At 43.0% G+C, this 20,240-nt stretch overlaps 1 protein-coding gene across 50 annotated transcripts in view; it reads right to left on the bottom strand.

Moving 5' to 3' along the window:
* Positions 1-20,240, bottom strand: part of Zfat (zinc finger and AT-hook domain containing) — a 346,969-nt gene that overhangs the window by 180,830 nt on the left and 145,899 nt on the right. For 49 of the 50 annotated variants that reach the window (XR_015440115.1, XM_087183897.1, XM_087183866.1 and 46 more), the window contains one exon: positions 7,677-7,928. Coding sequence is in view for 49 of the 50 variants with exons in the window: in XM_087183897.1 (XP_087040023.1) it covers positions 7,677-7,928 (252 nt within the window). In the remaining variant the exon portion in view is untranslated. The remainder of the gene's footprint in view (positions 1-7,676; positions 7,929-20,240) is intronic. The other variant, XM_087184053.1, reaches the window with a different exon arrangement.

Raw genomic sequence — 20,240 nt, 5'->3', positions numbered from 1 at the left:
AGCCTGCAAAGACTGGAATGAGCTGTGGCTTGGAGAAGGGCCAGGTGGCAGGATAGGGCCCACAGGTGCAGGGGGCTGCCAGTGCTCTGTGATCACTGAAGGGGCAGTGCAGTTATTCAGAGCAGAAAGGGGAGGAATGTGGATCGGAGATTGTGAGAGCATGGGGCACCCACCGGGCTTCACAAGTCCACTGCAGATTCGCAGGTGGGCAAAGCGGGAGGGGTCGGAGGTCAGGGTGCAGAGCCAAGCAGGAGCCAGGTCTCACCACCCTGGCAGGTTCCTGAGGACTGTCTTCGGCTTAGGGACATGACGGCGTTGCACTTTGGGAAGACACTGCAGGGAGAACAGCGGTTTGCAAAGGGAAAGGCACTCACCCCAGGGGAAGCTCAAGACACTGACTGAAATTTGGGAAGAAAACAAAGAGAATCTCTCTTTACCTTTCTTATCCTGTTCTTTTGAAACTTAACATTGTATGTATGGTTTATAATATCTTAAAACGTACTAATATAGTAGTACATATGTGAGTCACAATGCCTGAGTTTGCAGGCCCATTGCTTACTACTATGGGATACTAGATAGGCTGCTTGCCTCAGTTTCCTAATCTGTAAAATGGGGACAGGGACAGTAAGTATGTAGTAAGGCTTTTATGAAGAAGAAATGAATTCATATTTGTAAGGCCTTCAGAATAACAGTAAACCCAGGGTAAGAACTCTATGAATGCTTATTAAATTTAAGAATGAAACTTATGGTAAATAAATATTGGGGATACTAGCAAAATCTGTACAAACCACTGCTGTACCCAGGGCATGACTGCAGCAGAAGAGCCAACCTGAGCTCTCCCCAAAGTCCATGGGGAGATCACGGCAGCAGGAAAAGCCCACCACCACAGGTGACAAGACGGGGAGTTGAAGGGAGGTTTCTGGCTAGGACAGCTGCATGGGGGCTGGCCGCCCAGATGGGTGGAGTAATGAGCTAGACAGTGAGTCAGGACTGAGCCTGCCACGGAGCCTCCACTGCCAGTGTAGCACCCACTTTGATTACGTGGGCAAGGAGGGTATTCGTAGGACACCAGAACACAGCAGAGAGCAGGGCCATGGAATGGACAGAAACCAGGCAGTGGCCACCAGTGGGGGCCACCAAGCATTTGCAGTTCCCCCTCGCCCTGGCAAGACGTGAGGGCATGCGAGTCCTCCTAGCCAATGAACTGAATAGGCAGAAACAACAAATGTCACTCCTGGGGCAAAGTAAACCCCCTGGCTCTCCTCTCTTCTTCTACCATGACCAGTTAGGTTCAAAATGGATGCCGCTCACACTGGCTGGATCCCTGCCTGAGCAGAGCCTCTGAAGACTCCCAGTGCACATGCAGTGCCAACAAGAAAGCAAGCACGGGAGTGTCATGCCCTTGTAGCCAGAGAGAGCTCTGCTCTGCTCTGCTCTCGGGGTGGGGTGTGGTGTGGCCCACCCTGCCTGGCAGAGTCAGAGACATCCCTCGATGGGCAGAAGAGCAGCATCTCAGAGCTGGTACGTCAGGAGCAGCAGAGAGGCAGCAGGAGGGCTGAGGAGAATGGGTCACAGAGGAATGTGAGCCATGCCAGGCCATGAGCCCACACTACACACAAGCCCAGGTCTGAGCACAGCTGGAGACTTCCTGGCTTCCATTCTCCTGAGCAGTGCAGGGAAAGAAAGAAGGTACACAGCAGCAAAAAGAAATGGTACTGATATACAGCTCTCCACAGAGAAAAGGTGTGTCAGGCAAAGACTGTAAGAATTTAAGCAAAAAAAAAAAAAAGGACTGCAGCAAAGATGCTTTCACCTGAAAATTTTCAGGTGCAAGTCAAAATCATTTTGAGGTATGTATCAAGTCAGCAGAGCAACACAAATACAGGAGAGGGAAGAGACCTGCAATACTACCCCAAAAAATTTCCATGAAGAGAGTACAGGTACATCTTACACATGACTGTGTAAACAATGCCTAATCTTCTTAGAAGGATTTAACAAGAATAAGAGGACATTTTACAACTCTCCTTGCATAAAATGACCCCAGAAATAACAAGCTTAGAAAGGTTCTGAAGTCACTTTTATAAACTTGACATATTGATTTCTGTAGGCTGCAAAATGTTTTTCAAAAACACCAGCTGTTCCACATAACAGCAGGGGAAAAAAAAATATTCTTTCCCAGTTTCTTTTACTATTCAAATGGAGAATAAAATGAATAAATGCTGAATACATATCAAAAGTGTTATTTTAACTTGCCAGGGTTCAGAACAGAGAAAAGAAGCATATTTTTTCCTTAATTGTTTCAACAAGCTACAGTGTCAAGGTCAATTGTTTGAAATGTCACTGAACTGCTCTTTACACAACATGTGTTAGAAGAATGATGCAAAAATTTTCCAAATCGCAATATTGAGCTTAGCAAACTGGGGAAGAGCGTGGGGCAGTCACACAGACCTCAGCCACAAGGCAGCTGGACAGGAGGTCATCTCTACATATTTGAGAGGCTTCCACTGTGGCCAGAGCAGGAAAAATACCCAGAGCTTCTACCTTCCTGTTAGGTATTTGAGAAATTAAAGTCCATTTAGGTCATTCAAATCCATGGAGGACGAGACCATTTTCCATGTGGCTTGTTACTGGAGGAAACATTAGCCTAATCACATTAGGAAGGCTGTGCCTGTCTGCCCTTGCTGAAGACACTGCCCAATTATTACAGAGTAGACAGTAACCAGCGGGAAATGCACAGGGGGGACTTTCACTTATCGCGGCAGAGAAAATCCCGACAAAGATATATGGAAATGAATCAATTCTGCATCCTTGGGACAGAAATGAGACCAGTTTTGCAACAAGAACGTGGTGAAGAAGGTTGGTCACAGAGAAGCTGGAAGACCAGAGATCCTGCCCTCCTGCACCCAAGATGAGTGGGGGACTCTGGACAGTCATCACTTGCAGACCTCCAATTCCTCAATTATCAAATTAGAAACAGGTTCTAGCAGAGGGCTTTTAAAGCCAATCTCAAACGGTCACACACTGTGATTCAATTTACACAGCATTCTTGAAATGACAAAATCACAAAGTTGAAGCACAGATCAGCGCTTGCCAGGTATGGCTGGGTGACGATGAGTGAAAAAGGCAGCGAAGGCGCAGTTCTGCCTCCTGCTGGCAAGCTGCTGACTCCAGTCTACCTGTGGACAAGAGACTCGGAGGCACAGGATGGGCGCACTCACACACTTGACTTTGGGTCGTAGTTGTTCGAAAGGAAGCATGGAGGGGAAGTCAGTGGAGGGCATGAGGGACTTCTCTATGCTAACTTGGCACTTCCTGTGAATCCACAACTTCAGAACACAAAGGTTTATTTTTCAAGGGTTTGCTTTGAAATATTTCATCTACTAAATTATATCTTAAGATAAATCTTTTACCCACACTTATCAGGCAAATATATAAGGTATATATATAACTACCTTACTTTCCAACTGATACAAAAATATAATTTCTAGATGGATCAAAGATATTGGTAAAAAAAAAGATAGTGGTAAAATGAAAGCATACAAGTAATAGGAGAATACACACTGTAGATGTTCATTTCTATCATTTTGTGGTATGGGGAAAGTTTTCTAAAATATCATAAAAAGACCAAGAAATTTTAAATACCAGCAAGAGAAAAAATCATGCTACAAATGAAATTAAAGAGCAATAACAAACTGTGGAAATCAGCATATATGACAATCCAAAGGCATGATAAAGGACATGAATGGGTAAGGCCCCCAGTCACACACAGAACAGAGATAGCTAAAAATCACATACAGAGATAATCCACTGGTGACCAAAGAGCTGCAAATTAAAGCAATTTTTTTGGGGGGGGTACCGGGGATTGAACTCAGGTCCTTGCACTTGCGCAGCATGCAGTGAAACCACTGAGCTAAATCCCCAGCCCTAATTAAAGCAATTTTAACAACTCCTTCCAGGAGAGACTGGCAAGGACAAAGACCGAGACCACCCAGGGTAGAGAGGATGAAGATGTTATGAGGATGTAGATGGTGATGGTAATGGAGAAATAATTGATGCCTGCTTTCTCGGGGTGCCCTGAGTATGTGTCCATGTGTAAAACACGCCCCATTCACTCAGCTATCACTGTACTAGGCATTTACCCAAGATAACAATGGCATGAGTACAAAACACATAATGAAAATAAATATGCCTGCTGAAGATGACCCACCTCAGTAGCATTTATCTTATCAGGCAGAAAAATGTAAAGCAATCATAAGTGTGCATCAACTGGAGACCAGTGATAAATCTGTGGTCCACATCCACAATTCTGTGTGGCCTATAAAAATGACAACATTTGACTCTATCAGTTGGTTTTGGCCAGGACATGTAGCAAAGCAGTCAAAAGCACAGTTCCTGAGCCAGACTGCCTGGTCCACGACCAACCCCATCACAAAGAGACCGTGTGCTGGAAGCAAACTGCTGAGCCTCTCTGAACCTCTGTTTCTTCTGTACTAATGATTGACAATGCCTACACCTCTTCACGTTGCCATGAGAACTGAAAGAACCACTAGCTGTGAAACATGGAGGACAGCCTCTGCAACCTGAAACATGCTAGAAGATAGCTTGTTAAATTAAAAATTCTGTCATTAAAAACTTGTCTGCCACATGGAGTGAGAGAAGACCACAGAGCACACGATGACCCATCGAGAAGCAGAGGAAGACTGCTTCTCTTCAGACAGTGTAACCCATGTCGTGACTAGGCAGTGAGAGTGTGGGTTATTTTTGCTTTCTTCTTAGAGTTTTCTGTATCATTATAAAAGAAAATAAAAATTATCATAGCCAGTGGGCACTCTGAGGCACTTTTGCAATGTGAGCTTGTGGAAGCTTTCTGGGGAGAACTTGAGTGGTATGCTCTACACTTTCTACCCTGGTCTCTCGACTTGTAGGAATTTATCCTGTGAAAATGATACAAGTCTACAAGTATCTATTTGCATGAACACACATGTACTCATATATATATATATATATAGATAGATAGATAGATAGATAGATAGATAAAGGAATATTTACTAAATTGACATTTACAACAGCAAAATTGACAATGATCTGAGTTTTCATTGAACGCACCATGCTTGGCAGCAATCACACAGCACAAGATCGCGACAAGATCGCGACACAGGGCCGTTTGTCAAGGTCACTCTGGAGAGGACAAAGGCTTCACATTTCCCTGTGAAAGGGAGACTGAAGGACTGTGATGTAGAAAGAGGATCCTGAAGCCAGGCAGACAAGAACATCCACACAACTGATGAACGTCTCATACTGCCCCAAAGTCAGACTCAGGCCTGAGGTTGGGGGAAGCAAAAGCAGGAATGGTTGGTGTTGGAAGAGTGGAACTCCTGATGTTTACCATGCTATGCAGGAAGTGTAGGAATGGATCAGGAGACAACAGGAGAAAAGCGGAAGGCACAGGAACAACACAGACCCCAAAAGGCAGCAACAGATGGTCAGAGGATGGTTAGAGAGCTGGATGCTCAGAAGAAAACACCAACAGAGCTGCTCTGGTGGCCAGACCCAGCTCTTCTCATTGAAACATGACCAGTATTAGGCAGCTCTGCCAAGAGGAAATGGGAGGCAGAGCACGTGTGTGAGAGAAGGGGAGAGATATATCCCATAACCCATGCCCAGTGAGTCACAAAGCCATGGAAACCACAGCTTCAGGTTCAGATCCCAACACCATCTGTCTTGGTTACTTCTCTTGTTGCTGAGAAAAAATATGCAACACCCAAAGTTATAGGAGGAAAGGTTTATTTAGCTCACAATTTGTAGAGGTTTCAGTCATAACTGGCTGGCTCCAAGGCAGGTGGCTTGGCAGAGGAGAAACAGTTCATGATGGGCAGAAGGTAGTAAAGCAAGCAAGAGAACGACTGCAACTCTTTCTACCCCTTATATCTTACCCAGGCTACTTAGGATGAAGAGCACTCACATCCTTAATCCTAGCTCCCTTGATCCTAGCATTGCACCATGAATCAATCACACATTCTAGATCCAGCCACCTCTGAAAAAGCCCCACCTATGATCGCAAGAGGCTTTGGGGGTACTTCTAGACACAAGCCGTAATACCATTTTTCTGAAACTATCTTTATTGGCCAAAAGGACTTTAAGTTCTGAAACAAGTTGCAGACCCATCTGAAATCCTGTGCTGCTTGCCTACACCTCTCCCACAGCCACTGCTTAGACTCCACCTTGAGACAGCTGCCACTGCAATGTGTGTCAGGACGCCGGTCTGTGACTTGCACTAGCCCAGCACAGTGATGTTTAATGTGATTACCATGGGATTTCTTCAGGAGAAGAAGCACCATCTTTTATTCCTGTACAACTTGTACAAATGGTAGCAATGAGCCCTGGCCACCAACCTAGATGTCTGATAAATATTAGCTGATTTATTACTCAACAATTTATCTAATTTGTGGTAAGGTTTTGCACACCAAGGGTCTAGCTTCAATAGGGACGGATTTATACTAAAAGAATTTAAGAACAAGGGTTCAGAGCAGGATACCTTGAGTCCAAAGCCCAGCTCCCCTTACTGACTAATGGAGCCCAAAATACTTAATCTCAGTATCCAACCAGCTTTAAAGCAGGAAGAACAACAATAGTGTTATACCATATGGCTATTTACCTAGACAGCAGGCACTGTTCTAAGCTCTTTACAAGCACTATCTCATTTAATATTCAAGGCAACCATATGAGATAGTACTGCTTCTAGCACCATGTTATAAAGAGGAAACTGAGGAAGAGGAAGTTAGTAAGTGTGGAACAGATTCAAACCCCAACAGCCATATTCCAGTTCTGTGCTCTGGATCAGAACAGCCTTCCATACAGCACACCAAGCACAGTACAGACCACTGGGCACTTTCTCAGCACAGTTGGTGCCTGAATTCTTGAAAATGGAGCAGCACCAACAGCAGCAATCTAACTGGACCAGAGGCCCTTGCTCTCCACTGCAGCTTTGTGATCCTGATGTTCCCAAAGGGGCTGCCTGCAGACAAGCTGTGAAAACAAGGCTCCACTCCCTGTTCTCGGTTCTCTCTCTCCTAACATCTTGAGAAGCTGCTTCAGCGCTGAACTTTGACCAGAAACTTAGAGCATGCACTGGCATTCTTTATTTTATTTCAGAACAGCCTCCAAAATCTAGTTCTCAGCCACCGTGGTCGTCAAAGTCCTTTGCTGGGGACTGGGATAGCCTAATCGCAGTGCACTGCTCACACAGCCCTGGCCAACCACTAGGAGGGCCTCCCACCTAATCCAAGTGCCACTCAAACTGTGGCACCAAGGTCACTGGCTTCTGATAAGAGCACTTTCTTCTAATGACAATTTGCTATCCTTTAACACGCTGCATTTTCAAACTCCATCTCATCCCCTAGAACATAAGCCACCACGGCAGAGACTGGGTTTTCTCTCTCTGCAGCCCCAAAGCACTCATCAAAGCACCCATGGCCCTGTACGCTGGGCTTCAGCCACCAAGTGAAAGGTTAAACAGGGGAACAGTCAGTAATAATTACAAAGATAAACTGTTTTCCAGGTGGAGGAGACCAGCAGAAATACAGTATTTCCAACTTGTAACCAAACTAAAAACCAGGCATTAGCAGTTACCACTGTTTGTAAGAACCTGACATGGTCGGCCCTTGGGCAGCCTTTACCTGCTTCTCCTTCCTCCTCACCCAAATTCAGCACGATGATGCAGATGTGCTTCCGCAGCTGGCGTGTGTTGGAGAACTTCCGACAGCACTTGCTGCACTCCAGGCTGCTGGGGGTCAGGCCACTCCCTTCCTCTGGGGCCAGCTGGCCATCCCCGTTTGGACTCACAGTGTTTTCTGCCAGGTCCTCTTCTGCACTTGGCTTTTTTGTGGACCCCTTAGGTCTGCCTCTCTTCCTCTTCATGACCGAAAACTCTAAGGAAAACAAGAGGGAAGTTGGAGTCACACAAGATGGCAGGGCAGAGGAGTCACTGAACTTCCAAGTGTGAGAACTGTGCAGGTCGCACACTTGATTAAAAATGAAAGATCTGAAGCAGCTGTAAATAACATTTTCTATGTTAATATCACATCTGTACACTGACTGGGAGTTGATTTTGTTGTACTCTGCATCAAGACTATCAGCTGACCAGAACCTTCACATAGGCTCCTTCTGTGAAGCCGGGAGGGTTGAAGGTACAGCCACCAGTCCACAGGTCCTGCCCTCATTAACTATTCCCATCTAAGTCCAGTTCTCAGAAACAGCTTCTGGACTTGTCTGCAAAGGGCTCTCAAAGGCTTTGAGCCTGTCATTCTCTTAACAAGTATATAACTATTCAGATTATTTCAAGGTGTCAAACTGTCCTGGTGAGGAAAATAATTGCAATCTAAAGCTACAAATTATAGGTTGAAAGACAATAACAATATTTTTCAGGTTTCTTAGTGACCTAGGGATTTTAAATGATACGTCAAAGCTGCTTGCGAGCAGGTTCCACATCATTTTACACCATGCATTTCTTCTTAAATAGTGTTCATCTTTAAGGCATTCGCCTTTAAAATGAAGGCGGGAAAGCAGAGGGGTGAATGGTGTCGGGGCAGACCAGCATGTACAGTCATGCAAATGGAGAGCAGTGTGATCTCAGGGGATGGGACCTCCCTGGGAGAGACACCCGGAAGAGGCAAGCAGGAGGCCTCCCAATCTCTGACTGACATTCCCAACAGCAGAACTGCCTGCCAGGCTGAGGCATGGCATATGCACAGCCCTCTTTGAATGTGAACATTCAGGTAAAGGGAGGAGTCCTAGATCCTGGCACCATCTTGGTGAATGTAAACCACAAAATGAGGACCTCTTTCAGGGCCCTCCTGCTCTCTCTTTTGTGTGGCTTGGTACAGTAAAACACAGCCACTTTACTCACTGTTACACATCAGTGATCCTTTAATTAAGAGGGCGTCCTATGCCTACCAGTCAAGAAGCCATAGAGACTCAGTCAGCAGGACGAGCAGCAGGACCACGGGTGCTCTGAATAAGGGTTCCTGCCTGGGAACAGGGCCTAGAGAATGCTGGGAGACTGCAGAATGAGGCAGTGATTTCCTGGGACAGGGGCATCCTTGCAGGACCAGAGCTTCCACAGCTGGGATGCCAAGGGTGGGTCAGACCACCTTTGGATCCACCTAAGGATTGAAGCCAAAGACAGGGCAGCCAGCACACTTACAGCCTTCAGGCCATCTCACTGGGGTACGCTAGACAGGGGAAAATAGGGAAGGGAGAGGGCTTTAAAGAACTGAAAACACATCAAGAGACCAGATAATACAACAGACTCAAGCCCATCAGATCCCTTTGCCAGCATGGACTTCACCAGGACAAACGCTCTTTCCAGGAGGATCAGCCCCTGTACATGGGAGAGTGAGGGAGAAGAAGAAATGTCCTAACAGAATACAGACAAACCATTTACCTCAAAGCTCATTAAAACTTTTCCTATTAATATTCTTTATAACAATATGTACAACCTACTGAAGCAGCAATTAATAGCAGCACAACAGAACCAGCAGGCCATGAAACACCTACTTCATGTCATGTCAGCCCAACTGTAGAAACATGGAGAACAACAGTTATTGAAGTTGGGGCCCAGTTCTATATCCCAGTGGCAAATGTTGGCATTCTGCCATGTAGATGGAGTTGCTACTCTGAAAAGCTCACAGGATGCAGCTGTGTAGTGAAGAATTAACCTGATCCCAAGAGAGGTCTGCCCTTCCCCTGGGTGACTGAGAGGTGATCTCCAAACCCCCAGATGTCCCCCAGCAGGAGTGCCTGTATCTGCCTGTCGCCTTTGGCCCTTGGATGACTTATGATCTGGGCTTTGGAACATGGCACGTCAGCTCTGCCCTCTAGAGGAACTGGAGAACGGAAGGTGCGGTCAGAACCTCAAAGTGGATTAGAACACTCTACCATGTGGACAGTGTGTCATGGAGCCCTACAAAAACTGCACAGCCGTGACTTGAATGGGACTCCTGGCAGGACGTGCTCTTGATACTGTCTTACACTGAAGACAGGAGGGGATGATGGTATCCAGGACTCATAGGGCCGGGGGACAAAAAGCTCCACTGGGACCTTTCCAAGTCCTAGTCCATAATTTGCAATTGTAGAACTTTCCTAAGTTTGGCGAGTTCTTCTAGAAAATTATCGAGCCTGAAGGAGACTACAAGGCTCTCCAAATCTGTAGCTAGCTGGCCAGAGAGGGTGACCCCTGGGGCCCCTTGAGTTTGTGGCTGGTGTCAGAAGCATTGGGTAGACTCGGCAGTCCTGTGGAGAACTGTGCCCCTAACCCTGAGTTCAGCAAATCCAACATGGCAGCACCCATGTTTTTCCCACAGGGACAGGCCAGAGCACAGAGTCAGCAATCGCAGTGCCCACTGGGTGGACAGCATGCTGGCCACACAGTGGGAGCAGGGCACAGAATGCCACATGGCTCAGTAGTGAGAGTCTCTTCCCAGACTGGAACCTCCTTGAAGCCAGGGTCCCTGTCCTGACTAGGTGTTATCCTCGCCTCAGCACTAATCTGGTGTCCTGGCCAACGTACCCACGTTAATTAAAATGGCAAGCAATGGGCAAGGCAGTTGTCATGGAAGAAACATGAAATCAGCCCTGAAAGTTCTGGGAAAACCTCAGACACAACAGTGACAGGACTAATCTTCCATCTTGCTACATCCATAATTCAGATCCTCAAGGCCAATTAGTTAGCTAAAAATGAAATATTCATAAATGAACTTGGAATAATTTAAGGAATGAAAACGAGTTGCTGCTGTCAACTACCTGCACGTTATCAACGAGCTGAGAATCTTGGGACTGGGCAAGGAAAGGCGCAGCCTCTCTATCAAAACACCTGAACAGACATGCGTGTGAGCCTCTTCCTCCTCCCGAGGTCCTCACACTGTCGGTGGGCTCGGAGATGCTGTCTTACACACGTCTGTGCAGGAACTCCCCTGCCCATTCTCAGGACAGCTCTGCACCCCATGCTGCACATGGTCTCCAGGATCCAGCTTTCTGTTTTGGGTCTCTCTGCTTCCAGCCCATATCTCACCATCACTCCCTGGCTCTAGAAACTTCCAAAGTTCTGGATGACTTTGCCCACAACTCTCTGACCTGGCTTTCAGTGTCCTTTAGCACATGCCCCAACCCTACAAGCACCCACTCCTACACACACACAGTACCCCACCTTCCCCTCTTGTCTCCCACTCAACCACTCAGTGCAGTTTCTAGCCGGGTCTGCCCAGGCAGGGATAATCCCTGTCTCTTTATTCACCTATTCTGGTCCCCTTGCCTGTGCCTGCCACCTTCACTCCCAGCCCAACTCACACGCTGACATATCAGATCCAGGTCAAAGCCTCAGCACCTCCTCCAGGAGGCTGCCCCAGCTACTGAACCAGGAGAGGCCATCTGCTCACCAGACCCGGGCCACAGTGTGAACCACGCTCACGTGGAGTGTGTACACTCCCAGTTTTCTGTTTCTTTTTCTTTCCTTTCAATTATAAGTTTGAGGTTTGAACTGGCCCTTTAATTGCCAGGTTCCAGGGTCGTAAGCAAAGCTGGATATGGAGTAGACAATAAATTAATTCTTGATGACAGGAAAGGAGATAGCTGGAAAGTCATTTCTTGAGTTGCAATTTGGTGCATTTTAACCCTGCTTTAAAGCTAAAGTTTGGGGACAATTTTCTCTTAGAAAATCATCCTTGCAGATCCAAGGCCAAAAGCTTGCCAGGGAAAGAAAGAATCAGGCGAAGGTTCTTAAATTCAATCAAAAGACAATACAAGCATTATGAAACAATAGGGCAATATGATAAAAAAAATCTAATAATGCAAGACCTTCATTTTTGCATCACTCAAGTTTCCAAAACACCTTCCCAGCTATTATCTCATTTTTCCTTATAAAAGCCTCACAAGATGAGTTCAGCAAACATAATTTCATCAAAAGGAAAGGGAACAAGAGAAGCAAAGGTCCAAGTGGCTTGGCAGACTTTTCAGAACCAACTGCTGAATGAGCAGAACTGGGATTTGGGTTTTCTTATTCCCAATCTAAAACTTTTCTGCTGAATCACACACCTCAGGTATCTGGAATGAAGGTCAGATCTGCCCAATTTAACGGAGCCAATATGAGCCATGCAGAGTCCACTGGCTTGCAGTTGAGCAGATGGGATTCAAATCTGCCCCGAGCCTCATTTTCCAATGTGAAAAATAAAACACCGAACTGCCTCTATTTTATAGTCACTGCTAATAAAAGTGATCCACCATAGTACAGAGCACTGTACTTCTGAAGTGACTGATAAAATAGCAATCATTTCTAACATTCCAATTTGGAATACTTCTTTTTTTTAATGAATTTTATTGGTACATTTGAGGTATACAATATGACATTCATCACTGAAAATTTACACCTTTACATAATCTCTCTTGGTTCTTGTTTTTTCCCCATTCCCCTGCCCTCCCTTCAACCCCTCCATCCCTCCCTATCTACAAAGACTTTGTTTCCATTTTTTCTTTTTCTCATATTAATTCCATTCCCTTCTTTCCTTTCCCCTACCCCTCCCATTTCCCCTTCCCCTTGGCCCCTTTTCTTCCTATTTTACATTATCTATTATACATTTTAGTCCTTATTTACACTTTCAGTTTCTCACACTAGAGAAACTATTTGGTATTTACACATGTGTGTCCTATTTATTTGACTTAAGAGTATCACCTCAATGTGCATCCATTTAGCTATAAATGTCTCTAATTTCTCATTTTTTATGGCTGAGTAGTACTCCATTTTATTAAAAAAACACATTTTCTTTATCCAGTCTCCAGTTGATGGGCAATTGGGCTGCTTCCTAGTTTTAGGTATTACAAACTGTGCTGCTATGAACACAGGTTCATATTGGTTGATTCCATGATAGCAGCCATTCTTTCTGGGGTGAGGTAGAATCTCAGCATTGTTTTCCTTTGCATCTCATGAATGACCAGTGAGGTTGAACATTTTTTCATATGTTCATTTGCTATTTCTACTTCTTTGTCTGAGAAATGTCTGTTCATTTCAGATGCCCATTTTTGGATTGGGTCTTTACATTTGGGAGGTCTGATTTTTTTAAGTTCTTTATAGATTGTAGATAGTAGACCTTTGTCTGAGGAACAGCAGGTGAAAATTTTTTCCCACATTGTGGTTGTCTCTTCACACTGCTGGTGGTTCCTCTTGCTGTGCAGAAGCTTTTTAATAAGAAGAGATACCACGTGTTGATTGTTTGTGCTAGTTCATGGGCAACTGAGGTTTTGTTCATAAAATCTTTTCCTACACCAATGTCTTCAAGAGTTTTTTCTACCTAACCTCTGTTCCAGCCAGTTCAGCATTTCTGTTTGAATATTTAGATCTTTAATCCATTTTGATTTTAGTTTAGTGCATGGTGAGAGATATAGGTCTAGTTTTAATCTCTGGAAAGTTGAAACCCAATTTTTCCAGCACCATTTATTAAAGAGGCTATCTTTCCTCCAGTGAGGGTGTTTGGCTCCTTTGCGGAAGATGAGGTGGCTGAGTGTGTCTGGAGTTGTTTCTGCATCTTCTAATCTGTTCCACTGGGCCTCAGGTCTGTTTCTTTGCCAGGACCACAGTAGCTCTGTAGTATAGTTTCAAGTTGGGGATTGTGATACCCCTTGCCATGTCTATGTTGCCTAGAATTGCTTTTGCTATTGTAGATCTCTTCTTCTTCCAAATGAATTTTTGGATTGTTTTCTCCAGGTCTGTGAAGTATGTTTCTGGGATTTCAATTGGAATTGCATTGAATCTATATAGCAGTTTTAGAAGTATGGCCATTTTCACTATGTTGATCCTTCCTACCCAGGAGCAGGGGATGTCTGTCCATTTTCTGATAGCATCTTCAATCTCTCTTTTCAGAGTGCTATAGTTTTCAGAGACGAGGTCTTTGATTTCTTTTGTTTGGTTGACTCCTAGGTATTTCAGTTTTTTGGGTGCTATTGTGAAAGAAATTGTTTGCCCTGTTTCTCTCTCAGTAAGTCTGTTGTTCATGTAGAGGAAAGCTATTGATTTTTGTGTGTTGACCTTGTATCCAGCTACTTTACTGAATTTGGTTATTAAGTCTGGAAGACTTTTGGTGGAGTTCTTGGGGTCTTCTATATAGAGTATCATGTCATCTCCTCGGCGCTGGGGCAGTGGTATGGTGGCCCGCAAGGCTCCTCCTTGGTGCTGGAGGCGCTGGAATACTTCTTTTAAGAAGCGACTACCTTGTCAGTCAATTCTCTGTTAGACAGTAGAATTCCTTGGTATGCATTTGTGTTCATTCTACTCTATATGCATTTTTTCTTGATTTCTTCATTTCAAAATAGCTCACACACCAAGAAATTCAATACAGAATTGAGGCACACATATTTAGCATGCCCAAGCCTGTGGACAAACCAGTCTGCAAGAATCTCACTTGGCAACTCAATCTCCAGTCACACCAGTGCGAGAAATTCAGAGAACTCTGGATGACTAACATTGTAGGGTACTGACAGTCAATCTCCCTGACATTTATTTCCAAAGCCCAGGAAGCAATATAGGAGACAATGAATTATTTATCAGAAATTTGGGAACATAAGCCTCATAGGTTTCTGAAGAATGCAACTTCCCCTCTGTGAGGACAGACTATGTCCTGACAGCAGGGCAAGACATCCAAGGCCCAAGACTCCCCAAGCCTGCTCCCTGTGGCTTATCAGTCACACCATGAAAATAACACGTAAATGACAGCACAGCAACAGGAAATAATGAGGAAGCACACCTCAGGCACCATGCTAAGCATTTCACATGCATTCCTCATTTAATCTCCAATGGTGCCAATGAGTATTGGTCCCATTACACAGTCAAGAACGCTGAGGCTTACAAAGAATAATTTGCCCAAGGTCACAGAACTAGCCCATTGGAGAGCCAGGCTTTGCACCCATACCTGCTGCCTCAGAGTCAGTAGACTTCACACCTGTGTTAGAGCAACTCCTCTGGCTGGCTCAATGGATAACAGAGCACAGAGATATCACACTTGGACCTCTACTCACAGTTCTGCAGGAAATGAAGATGGCCCCATGTAGCTCCACCTCTGGATGTGATACAGCTCCTGGCGCTGAAGAGCATACAGATACAGGGAGCAAGGGGCTTCCTGCACATCCTGCACTCACTGCGGACTAGGTTAATGTGATGTGTCACGTACACAGCATGTGCGAACACACGCTCATCGCAGAATCTATGAAGACCAGTCACATCTCCCTTTGACAGATGACAAGATGGCAAGTCGCACCCTGGAAGCCCCACCAGGGCAACTTAAGGAAGTTCAGGCCTATCCACATCAACCGTGAGCACCTTTCAGTTTGTTCACCCAGAAAGAGCGCCTGTTACTAACTCATCTGCTGGGGATAGGCAACTTCATGTTGTCCACACAGAGGCACCACGTGTCCTGAGACCCAAGGTCCTGCGAAGCCCCACAACTGGAACTCCAGTCGATCTGGCTGCAGACGCGTGTCCTTTCAGCTGCCCCACAATCCCAACCAGCACACTGGGGGACTCTGCCTCCCAACGTTCCTGGGATAGCAGCTACAACATCCCTAACAGAAGGACATGATTTACGGAAAATGCCCAGAAGAAACACTGCCATAGCTTTAAACACAGGTGTCGGCTTCCCTGGAAAGCCTCTTGCTATCCTCAAAGTTGAACATGTGACCTGGACCTGGGCAACCCAGACTCAAGCAGCACTCAGTTACCTCTTGGCCAGCCTGCCATCCCTGGCCAGAGAGGCACCGCCAACGGGCGCAGCACCTGGGTCCCTGTATCCTCAAGCACTGAGCACAGCACTCAGGCATACAGCACACACACAATAAACAGGTGATGAATAGAGAGGAAAGACAGAGGGGAAGGGAAGAAAAGGGAAACAGGAAGAGGGAAAAGCTCCTGTTGAGGGTATGAAAGCAGGAAGAAGATGGAAGAGCCAAGGCAAGGCCCTCAGAAGACCCCCAGAAACTCTTCCTTCAGCAAGCTTGACTGCCCCAGGGTCCAGAGTATACATATACACACACACACACATTGTACTCCCACACTTACAACTTCCCCATGTACACAATCAGATACCATCATACAGCAGTCTCGCAACTGCCCAAGTACACAATCATATACACTCAGATATCATCACACACCATTACACACTCACACACAAGTTCACTTACACACACACACACATGGGAAAATAAGCTTGATGTGTTAGGCAATTTCTACTTGGATCACAGCCAGAGATTTGATTAGGAAATGGGAAGAAAATGAAAGGTCATTCTGCAGACCACTTCCTACATGAGCAAAAAAGATTAAAAGGCTATAAAATAAACCAGAGGATTTAGGAACCTTCATGTTTTAAAGGGAGGCCAAAATAATAAATCAATTACTACTCAGTTAAAAGTTTAATTAAACCATTTCAAGTGTCTCTCAAGTTAAAATGAATTGTGAAGGTTAAACCTGAATGGAAATCATTAGAGAGAAACTAAGCTCCTAGAAGCCTCCCTCAGTTTTTATGGACTTCCACAAAGAGAAAGAGGAAAATGAAGTTCTTAATGAAAGACATCTGGAGAAATTTTCTTATAGTAAGATGTTGAGTTTAATTAAATAATTAAGAAATTTTTTTAAATTAAACTACTCAGGCAATTAATCTTCTAGTACACACAACAGAAAAAGAGAAAATGTATCCAAGAAGAATGTAAGTCAAAAGTAAATTATTTACTAAAGGAAAATGTTATCTAAAAGTAGCTCCAAATTTGATTCCACAGCAGCCCCCCCTTCTACTGGGTCTCACTTTCTGTGGTTTCAGTTACCCATGGTCAACTGTGATCTGAAAATGTTAAATGAATTATTCCAGAAGCAAACAATTCTTAACTTCTAAACTGCACACCACTCTGAGTGGTGATGAAATCTCTCACCATCTCATTCTAGCCTGACTAGGAAATGAAGATCCCCCATCCAGATACACAAGCATACATGCTACCTGCCCATTAGCTACTTAGCAGGCATCTCAGTTTTCAGATCAACAGTGATGCTGAGATTTTATTACAGTATATTATCATAATTGTTCTACTGTATTATTATGTTGTTAATCTCTTACCATGCCTGATTTATAAAGCAACCTTTATGATGTGTGTGTGTGTGTATGTATGTATATATATATATATATATATATATATATATATACACATACAGAAAAAAACATATAGTATGTATAGGGTCTGGTACTAACTGGTTCCAGGCACCCATTAGTGGTCTTAGAACACAACCTGTGGAGAAGGAGAACTACTTCAAACACTCCTCAACTTATGATGGTGTTACATCCTGATAAATCCATCTTAACTTGAAAATATCGTAAGTCAAAAATACATCGCACACACCTCATGTATGGAACACCTGTAGCATGTGAGAAGTTTCCCTTCTGATTATATGGACAATGGGGAGTTGCACCTTTCTGCCACTGCCCAGCATCATGAGAGAGAATATTGCTAACACAGAGAAATTATTCAAATTCAAAATCTGAAAAATGCTTATCACTTTGGCAACACTGTAAGGTCAAAAAACTGCAAATCGAACCATTGTTAAACTGGTGGTTGTTTGTATCCACAGCCCTACAAGAATACGCAAATGCCATCAGACCAGCTGGGCTTCAATACCACTCCACCACTTACTAACTGGAAAACCTTGAGGATGTTGTTTTAACTCCTCTGAGTTTTTAAGCTGAACATTTCTCAATTATAAAATTTTGATATCAACAAGAAAACTGAAGATGCCAGTAACGCTATGAACCAACAAGATCCAACACATATATATAGAACACACCACCCATCAACAGCAGAATACAAATTTTTCCCAAGTACATATGGAACATTCTCCAGGACAGGCGACATGATAGTCCACATATCAAGTCTCAATACATTTAAAAGGACTGAAATCATATCCATGTGTAAAATAATATTAGAAAGAAATAAAGAAATTTGGGGAACTCAAAATTTTATGGAAATTAAATGGCACTACTAAATAACCAATGAATGGGTCAAAGAAGAAATCATAAGGGAAATTTAAAAGTAGTTTGAGATGAATAAAACAAAAGTGTGTCAAAACTTATGGGATGCAACAAAAGCAGTCCTAAGAGGAATGTTTAGAGCTATGTATGCCTACACTAAGGCAAAAGAAAGATTTCAAATAATAAGATTTCAACTTTATACCTCAATGAAGTAGAAAAATGAATAAATTAAGATCAAAGCCAGAAAAGGAAGGAAATAATGAAGATTAAATTTAAAAAATAAATGAAATGAAAACAGAAAAACAACAGAAAAGATTAACAAAACTAAGAATTGGTTTTTTGAAAAGATAAACAAAATTGAAAAACCTTTACAAGCTTAAACCAACCAAGAGAAAAGAGAGTAAAATCAAACAAAATTACAAATGAATGAAGAAACATTACAACTGACACCACTGAAACAGAAAGATGTGATGACATTACTATGAAGAATTATAATAAAACAAATTGGATAACCTCAAAAAATGAATAAATTCCTAGAATCACACAACCTACAAAGACTGAACCATGAAGAAACAGAAAATCTGAACAAAACTGATAATCAGTAAGGAGACTGAATATAATCAAAAACCTCAACAAAACAACAGTAACAACAACAACAACAAAAAAACCCAACTCCAGAACCAGATGGCTTTGGGGCCAGGGTATTTTAGCAAATATTTTAAAGAATTGAAAGCTTTCTAAAATTCTTCCCAAAAGAGGAAGGAATACTTCCAAACTCACTTTTTGAGACTAGCATTACCCTAGCCTCAAAGCCAAACACTTCAAGAAAAGAAATTACAGGCCAATATCCCTAAAGATACAAAAGATACTCAATAAAACACTAGCAAACTGAATTCAAGAGCACACTAAAAGAAACGTTATGATTGAGTGAATTATCTCTGGGATGCAAGGATGATTCAAAACACACCACATGGACAGAATAAAGAATGAAAATCATGTCAATAGATGCATTTATCAAAATTCAGCATCCTTTTGAGAAAAAAAACTCAACTAATTAGGAATATAAGGAACGTACCTAAACATGATTAAGGCTGTATATGACAAGCCCACAACTAGTATCATTCTCAAAAGCAAAAAGCTGAAAGCTTTCCCTCAGATCAGAAATAAGACAAAGATGACTAATCACTACCTCTATTCAACAGAGAACTGGAAGTTCAAGCCCAAGCATTTAGGCAAAAAGAAAGTACATCCAAGTTGGAAAGGAAGAATTTCAACAGATTGCAAATGATATGATCTTCTATACAGAAATCCCTAAACACTCCACCAAAAACTGTTAGAACTGACAAATCCAGTGAAAGTACAAGGTAGAAAACCAACATAGAAAAATCAGTAGCATTTCTACATATTAAGAATAAACTATCCAAAAAAGAAAAGAGAACAATCACATTTATAATAGCTATCAAAATATAAATTGTTTAAGAACAAATTTAACCAAGAAGGTAATAGATCCATACATGTAAACTATAAAACACTGATAAAAGAAAGGGAATATGACACAAATAAACAGAAAGATATTCCACATTTACAGATTGGAAGAATTAATTTCTAAAACTTCCATTCTACACAAAGTAATATATATATTCAGTGCAACTCTATCAAAATTCCACTTTTTTCACAGAAATGGAAATAAAACCCTAAAATTCATACGGAACTACAAAAGACTCCCAATTGACCAAGTAATCTTGAGAAATAACAGCAAACTTGGAAGCATCACAATTGCTCATTTCAAAGTATATTATAAAGCTACAGGAATCAAAATAGTAGGGTACTGGCACAAAAACAGATAAAAATACCATTGTAAAAGAAGCAAGAGCCTAGAAATGGTCAATTAATACTTGACAAAGATGCCAAAAATATACAATAGAGAAAGGATAGTCCCTTCAAAAAATGGTGTTGGAAAACCTGGATATTCATACACATTCAATGAAAATGGACCCTTCCCTTACAGAACTCACAAAAAGTAATGAAAATAGATCAAAGACATAAATATAACACATGAATTCATAAAATTTCTAGAAGAAAACACGGAGGAAAGTTTTAAATCATTGGTTTTTGCAATGGCTTTTAGAAAAAAAAGCGCAAGCAACAAAACAAAACTTTAAAAAAATAATAATTGGGACTACATCAAATGAAAAT

Source organism: Heterocephalus glaber, unplaced genomic scaffold (genome assembly GCF_053883595.1).
Source record: "Heterocephalus glaber isolate CG9 unplaced genomic scaffold, H.glaber_assembly_v1.0 deba00000281, whole genome shotgun sequence".
Taxonomy (NCBI): Eukaryota; Metazoa; Chordata; class Mammalia; order Rodentia; family Bathyergidae; genus Heterocephalus; species Heterocephalus glaber.
Note: the sequence above shows the minus strand (reverse complement) of the source record. Positions and strands in the feature narration are given on the sequence as shown.